Consider the following 8,219-nt stretch of genomic DNA (forward strand, 5'->3'; position numbering starts at 1 on the left):
AAATTATTTTTAAAAAATAAAAAGTAATATAATAAAACAAAAAAGTAATAAAAAATAATAAAGACAAAAAGACAAAATAGAGTAATTTTACTATACTACCCTTTTGAATTAAAATATTAAAGACATAATAAGACAAAATCTATTTAATATTAATTTTAGTTACTTTCAATCTCACCCATCCATCTTCTTGATCTAAAGGCTAGAAAGTGGTTCTTTCAGTTCTTACAACTGGAGGTGGTTTTCATTTTAGCGGTCCCCTATATATATATATATATATATATATATATATATATATATATATATATATATATATATATATATATATATATATGCCTAATCGTGCATTATGTACGCTATAACCACAACCGTCAGATCATCTCATTTAAACCCCGTGCTTAACTATTAAATTAATCAAATTAAAATATATATATGAAACCGCCAAGAATAAAATCGTCCATTGCGAAATCAAAAACCCCTAATAATCAGCAAACAAAAACTCACAATCATACCGTAAGATTCTTATTCAAAATCATATTCGAAATCCAACTAGTAATCAAAATTCGATCCATAAATCAAATACAATAAACGTAAGATTCTTATTCACCAACCTCCTTCTGTGATTTCATTATCAGCTGATTTTGGAAGTTCAGAACTGAAACAAATCGATAGACCGTCTATCGAAGAAGATGATGCAGGATGAAAATTATAAAATTTGCGAAGTACATATCAAAAGTGCGAAAAAACATTGCAGACAAAAAGAAATGTTGTGTTTTTTTAAAGTGTGCGAAATCATATTTTATAACATGCGATTTTAAAAAAATGTAATAATATTTAAGATGTCTTATAATGTGCGAATTCATGAGTTATACACATGCGATTTCAAAAAAAAAAGTTAATAATATTTAAGATGTCTTATAGTGTGCGAATTCAGGAGTTGTACACATGCGATTTTAAAAAAAGTTAATAATGTTTGAGATTTCTTATAGTTTGCGAATTCTTTCTTAACAGACATGCGATTTAAAAAATGATGTTGTATGGGGTTTCTTAAAGTGTGCGAATTCGTTTTCGAATCATATGCGATTTTGAATAAAATGCTGCTAATACTTTCATGTAACTTTGTCCTAAAATGCAAAAAAAAATATGAATTAATAATTAAAATAAATAAAAATTAACTATTTTATATTAAAAAATGAATTTATTACCGATGTGACTGTAATTTGACTTGTAATGATCAATTTTACCATAAATACTACTGAACTTACCACCCTACTTACATAACAAATTTACCATTTTAATATAAAATATCCAGGGATAATTACCTTCCATATTAAGACACTGAACACAAAAACACACACAACACACCCACAAAAATGGCATCTGAAGATTCAGAAAAAATAAAAAAAAAACATTGCAATAAAGGAACTATTGTCAACTCGCACGTTGACAGAAATAAGCACCGATGTCACCTCTTCTCATTTGATTCTTGATGTGCATGGGAAGATTCTTGAAGAAATCAAGAAAAATCAAGAGATGTGGGAGAGACTACTTGAAGAACCACCATCAAGCTTTAGAGACGTAGCTTTGGATCACATAAAGGAACAGTCTCGAGCTGATGACTTAGCGTTCTCTTTCTTGAAAGATGCTCTAAACACTTTGAAGGAGAAGATGGAGTTCAGCACGGCTGAACGTGACAAAATCTTTGCTTCAAGTAACTAGATTTCTGCTTAATCGTTTTATGGTTTTAGCTGTGTTAGACAATAACAACTACTTTATATTTATGTTTTGGGTACATGTTTTAAATACATCTTATGCTTCATTATAATATATATCGCATGAATGATTTAGACATCTTTGTCAAAAAAAAAAAAAAACAAGATAACTCAAAATCACATGTACTAAAAGTGAAATCGCATGTTAGACTAATTATAAACTGATGCATATAAAATCGCATGTTTACATACTAGATCGCATGAATGTATGATATAAACAGATGAATATAAAATCGCATGTGTTTCGTATAAAATCGCATGTACAGATAACAAATTTAATCTTCCTCGTCTGAAACCTCCTCCCACTCATCTTCTTCACTGCCATCATCACTACCACCACTGTAATATTCGAACTCATCTTCCTCTTCATCGTCTTCGACCTCATTGGCTTTATGCCTGGGATCCTTTTTCAATCTGGACTCCCTTCATCTTCTTTTGTTGTTTGCCTTTCAGTATCTCGCAAGTCCGAATATCATGACCTTTTTCGTTGCATACACCACATGTCCTTGACCTTTTTCCTTTGCGGCTGATCATTTGTTCCTTCTTAGATTTCCTTTTATGCGAGCCACGTCCTTTGTTTCTTATACCAGCCGGAACACGGACAATAGGAGGTGCATTAGTTACTGGTTGTTGGTAACCAATGAGCTTTAAAAAATGGTCAAACTTTGGATCAAGCTGCTTGGTTATACGACTCTGATCAACTTTTTATTTAATTTGCTTCGTTTGATCCCTGACTAAAACAAGTTGATAAGGGTCAGATATCAAATTGCTAACCAAATACTCCCCTGTGTAGATGATTTCACGAGCAATCTGTTTAGCCTTGTGTTGCTCATCCTTATCACCCACCTTTACATCGAACGTCGCGTTTAATTCATTCGGGACCACATCCTTTGTCCATCTCTTCATAACATATTTTTTTGGTATTTCTTTAACACCAAACATCTTGAAAAGAAAATAGATGTGTTTACATAGCAGCCCATATTGCTCAAAACGCAAACAGCTATACTGTGCAGTTACATCATTTTCAAGATTCTTGAACCACACATAAGAAAACCAAAAAAAATAATAATAATTTCGCATGTGTACATGAACAATTTCGCATGTCTAAATTTCATTTTAATTTAAAATCGCATACGTTCATCAAAAATCGCATATGCAAAATCATGTTCTGTAAGAATTTCGCATGTGGTTTTCAAAATCGCATGTTTCAAATATATATGCTATATTACCTCTAACAACCCATCTCCATGAGCTTTAAAGTCTTTCAACGATATCTTTATCTGTGGACCCTCGATTTGGTGTCCATCGGCAGACACTCGGTAATAGTTCCATATATCTCTGTTTGCTGATAAAAGAATATAGACCTGGTGTATATCTTAGCAGCATCTTTTTCCAAAGTAGTTTTGCTCCAATCATCAGGCTCAGTATATCTTGAAATATGATCATTCTTTCTGTGATTGAACCTTTGGACATCCATTGCACCGTCAAAATGATTCATAAACTCTACAAGAGTGAGTTGTGAATTTGCCACCTGGGAAAAAAATGATTCACACTCTCTGATCTCGAAGTTGTTCGCATGAGACCAGACATGGGCTCATGCCGGTAAAAATCCAGAATCCACATGTATCTTATCGAAAACATATCGTCAATCCATTTGTTTTCAGTGAGACCGTACTCAATCATCACCAACTTCCACTGTCTCTCAAATTCTTCAGGCTCAATGGAATCAGTCCATACAATATCGCACATCCTCCTTTTGAAATCATCATTATTGCACAACTCGTGTCCAACCTATACTGATAAATGCTTTTTAAATCTGCCCATAACGAATCTATATTATAAAAAAACGCTAACGAAAGAAAATATAGCATGCTATACTTTATCTGCCACTTTTTTCATTATGTGCCACATGCACAATCTGTGTCTGCTGGTAGAAAAAACCTCCTCAATAGCCTGTTTCATCGCAGGGTCTTGGTCCGTCACTACAACCTTTGGCTGTCGTCCAAATGGCTTTACGAATGAATTTAGAAGCCATTTATAAGAGTCAATGCTCTCCGATGCCAACAACCCAGCTCCAAGGTTTACATTTCGACAGTGGTTGTCAATCCCAGTGAACGGAACAAACACCATCTTATACCTGAAATTCCATAATATTAAAGATTTAGTACACATGCGAAGTACAAATTATCACATGCGAAATAGTCATAATATTATATGCGAAATAGACAGTATAACATGTGATATATTCAACACCTAATATTCAATGAAAAAAAGCATGCGATATTGCAAGTTTAGGAAATCTTATAACATGCGAAAACAATTAAAAACCATTTTATCTAACACTTACTTGTTTGTCTTGAAAGTTTCATCGAACGATATCACATCCCCGAACTCCATAAAGTTACGCTTGCATAACCCATTGGCCCAGAACAAACCAGTTAACCGTTTGTCGTCGTCAACAGAATATTCAAACGAAAAATCAACTAAATACTGTTTTTCGTCGGTCAACCTATTGATCACCATGTCAGCATCATATTCTCCTATATAGCTTTTAATTCGATTCCTAAAGTTTTTGCAATCATCAACCGTGGCGCCAACATTCTCAAAACCGTCGTAACATTTCCTCATTATATGAAAAGCTTTCACAGGGCCAAGGTTTAGAGTGCCTAGTTCCCATATCATCTCCTCCTGGACATCTGACAATTGCCTATACGCTAGCAGCATATGAATATCGTGTGGACATACAAACTTATGATTATGACCATCAACAAATTTCTTTACAGTATATGATCTACCATCCACAATGCAAATCATAAGTTGAGCTTTGCAGCCAGTTCTAATGGTCCCCCTGTTCCTTGATTTGAATGGCTTTTTTGACTTCGAATAAGCATCGTCAATAAACAATGGCTTATGTCCCTCTTTAGAACAAACAAAATACTTAGGTTTGGTTATACCACCACTGTGTACTTCACCACCTTTCCGAGTAGAAAACCAGCTAACTTAGCATATGTTTGGTAAAACACGTATGCATGTTCGATAGAGGTAAATTGCATTCCAACCACAGGTATAGCTGATGGTTCAACCTCAGGAGTGTAAATCTTTTCATCTACAAAAAACAAATAAAAAAAAGGTAAACACATGCGAATTATCGGACTCATAACATGCGATGTATTTAAAACTCTATAATTTCATCATAAAAAGACAACACGTGCGAATTTTTTGACGCGTAACATGCGAAAATCACCATTTTGATAAATATGTTTTACACATGCAATTTATATCATCATAACATGCGAAATCACCATTTAAAATAAACATCACATGCAAATTGCCAGACTCATAACATGCGAAGTTATACAGATTGCTTTCATATCAATTATGCTCAACAGTCAAACTCCAAATCAGTTACAACAATACAAAATCATTACTACGATTAAACAAAACAAATCTATGAACAATTTAACAATCTGAATTAACATAATTACCATTCGAACACTCATTTACACCACTTGTATTTGCATTTCGATTTGGATTTGCAGGTTCCGGATTTAAAACATCGTCAATCGTAACTTTCTGATATGCAGATAACTGAACCTGATCACCGATCAATCGAGCTTCTTCAAAATCAACATCTGTGTTTCGTGCGGTGCTGCTCTGTGGATCTATTGAAAAAACAATTGAATCAAACCCGAACGCAGAAGAACGAAAACTGCAATTTGAGAATTGTGAAAAATTTGAAACTGATTCGAATAATAATTACCGGGATATTAGTGTAACGAACTTCTCGCTGATTGAATGAACAGACGATTTTGCCCTAAGATGATTGAATTAATTGTCTGATTTAATCTTATGAGTGAAAAATGAATCAGGACACGTCTAGGGCTGAGAATATCGCGTATATAATGTACGATTAGGGGATTTGTATCCTACACTTCCTCTCTCTCTCTCTCTCTCTCTCTATTTATATATATATATATATATATATATAGGGAGAAGATCATGCGAGAACCACCTCTTATTGTGAGAACCGCGAGAACCAATGTGAACACACCAAAAATGCCTAAAAATAGCTAAAAATCACACAAAATTTTTTTTTTAATTTTTTATAAAAAAATCGCTACTTTTCGAAGCCAAAAAAAATTTTTTTTTAAAAAAAAAAAATTTTTTTTGGCTTCTAAAAGTAGCGATTTTAACATAAAAAATATTAAAAAATTCAAAAAAAAATTTTAGATTTTTTTTTATTTTTTTAAGATTTTTTTAGGTTTTTTGGGGGTTTAGTTTTTAGCATTTTAGCTTGGGTGGGGGGGGGGGTTTAGGTTTTTGGGGGGTGGGGGAGGGGGGTTTAGGTTTAGGTACGTTAACCGGACTCTCTATCTCTCTCTCTCTCTCTCTATATATATATATATATATATATATATATATATAGAAAGTATATCGTACAATATGCCTTAACGTACATTGCGTGCTCGATGGCAAAATCGCACGTTTTGTTACCAAAAAGTGAAAATCGCATGTTATAAAAAAAGTTCGCATGTTAAAAAAATTAATTTTGCATGTCAAAAAAAATCAAAATCGCATGTTAAAAGTAACTAAAACTAATATTAAATACATTTTATCTTATTATGTCTTTAATATTTTAATCCAAAAGGTTAGTTTAGTAAAATTACTCTTTTTTGTCTTTTTGTCTTTATTATTTTTTATTACTTTTTTGTTTTATTATATTACTTTTTATTTTTTTTAATTAAAAGCATTTTTAAATTCAAATTTTTTAACGCACCGTTTTTTACGTCTCGTTTTAACGCGGCGTTTTTTACGTCCAGATTTTTTCGCGGCGTTTTTATGCCCCGTATTCAAGCCCCTTGTTTCGGCGCCGTTTTATCACATGGTTTTTTACATTTTACAATTTACGTAGAAAAAGTTTTACGTTTTACGTTAAATAGTTTTTACATAAATGTTTACGTTTTACGTTAAAGAGTTTACGTTTTACGTTAAACTTTTTAAACTTTTTACGTTTTACGTTTTACGTTAAAATTTTTACGTTTTACGTTAAACTTTTTACATTTTACGTTTTACGTTAAACTTTTTACGTTTTACGTTTTTTACGTTTTACGTTTTACGTTAAACTATTTACGTTAAACTTTTTACGTTTTACGTTCAACTTTTTACGTTTTACGTTAAAAAAATTAGGTTTTACGTTAAACACTTTACGTTTTACTTTTAAAAAATTTGCGGTTTACGTTAAAAAGTTTACGGTTTTAACTTTTTTTTACAAAAGCTTTTTTACCCAAAACGAACGCACCCAGAAATCGCAACTCGGTATGTGTCTCAGATAGATTGTTATCATCATAGACTAGGGAAAAAAATAAAAAACCAACAAACAAAAATCAAAACAAATGAGTGGATCCTTGAAAAAAAATGGGGTTTAGCTCAGATTTTCTGATAATCAGAGGCTGCAAAGTGGGGTTGCAAGTTCAAAAACCTACCCTCCACCATCCTTGCCACGCCATCATCATCAAAATATGCGGGTTTTTTTTTCATCATCACCGCCACAAATCCAACACATCAAACCCACATAGTTCATTGTTCAAAATCACCATAGAATCAAGAACACTATTCAAACACCCACCATTTTTCATAGTTCAGTGTTCAAAATCACCATAGTTCACTATTCAAAATCACCATAGAATCAAGAACACAGATCAAACACATATCAACTGCAAAAAATCAAAAACCTATCACTGCCAAAAAATCTCATAATTTGTGTTAAAAACGCAAATCAAAAAAACTATCAGAATCAAAGAAAACACAAATCATAATTTGTTTCAAGAACATCTTACACAATCGAAACAAAGGAACACCATCGTCACCGTCAAAAACCCACCACCGTCGCCATTAATCATCACCGACAACCTTCACCAACGTCGCCGGAGAAACGTGGGGGCCGCCGTCACATGTGTGAGTGACCCACCACCACCACCACCACCGTCGCCGTCACAGGTGTGGGTAACCCACCACCACTGCCTTCTTCCACCGTCACTATAACATTCCCAAAATTTTTATTTATAAATTATAAGATAAAGAATATAAAAACTTATGTTATTAAACGGGTAGATCATGGGTAAGTTGACTACTAGAAATATGAGGTACTTTGGCGAACGTAGGAACCGTTTAATAATTATATAATAAAAATACAATTATAATTAACCTTACTCCGTTATTAATGAAACTTAGGCTAAAATGTAGATAAAAATATTATCGTTCTAATGGCATATTATAAAACGTCATATTTTAAAAGTTATACGCGCCAAATGATTGAAGCAGTTAAATTAATTATATATATATATATATTAAATAAAATAATAATAATAATAATAATAAACTAAAACTTTCCAAATTCTTGTCTACGTGTAGTGATAAGAATGATAGAAAAATTAAAAGTTGTGTGCACTC

The 8,219-nt window shown here is 32.6% G+C and overlaps 1 protein-coding gene across 1 annotated transcript; it reads right to left on the bottom strand.

The window, feature by feature from the left end:
• Nucleotides 1-2,044: 2,044 nt before the first annotated feature.
• LOC118479595 (protein FAR1-RELATED SEQUENCE 5-like) lies at nt 2,045-7,405 on the bottom strand. The gene is made up of 9 exons (XM_035974204.1): nt 7,314-7,405; nt 5,255-5,478; nt 4,737-4,875; nt 4,117-4,560; nt 3,648-3,906; nt 3,353-3,560; nt 2,999-3,114; nt 2,544-2,669; nt 2,045-2,173 (listed from the first exon to the last, which is right to left on the bottom strand). The coding sequence occupies exons 1-9, from the start codon at nt 7,403-7,405 to the stop codon at nt 2,045-2,047; spliced, it is 1,737 nt and encodes a 578-aa protein (XP_035830097.1).
• Between the last annotated feature and the right edge of the window lie 814 nt (nt 7,406-8,219).

Source organism: Helianthus annuus, chromosome 6 (genome assembly GCF_002127325.2).
Source record: "Helianthus annuus cultivar XRQ/B chromosome 6, HanXRQr2.0-SUNRISE, whole genome shotgun sequence".
NCBI classification, from domain to species: Eukaryota; Viridiplantae; Streptophyta; class Magnoliopsida; order Asterales; family Asteraceae; genus Helianthus; species Helianthus annuus.

Coding starts and splice junctions, on each gene's coding strand:
- LOC118479595 (XM_035974204.1), bottom strand. CDS start 7,405: ATGAAAAATGGTGGGTGTTTGAATAGTGTTCTTGATTCTATGGTGATT. Junction 4,876..5,254: donor TGTAAATGAGTGTTCGAATG/GTAATTATGTTA, acceptor TGTTTTTTGTAG/ATGAAAAGATTTACACTCCT. Junction 3,907..4,116: donor GAAACTTTCAAGACAAACAA/GTAAGTGTTAGA, acceptor ATGGAATTTCAG/GTATAAGATGGTGTTTGTTC.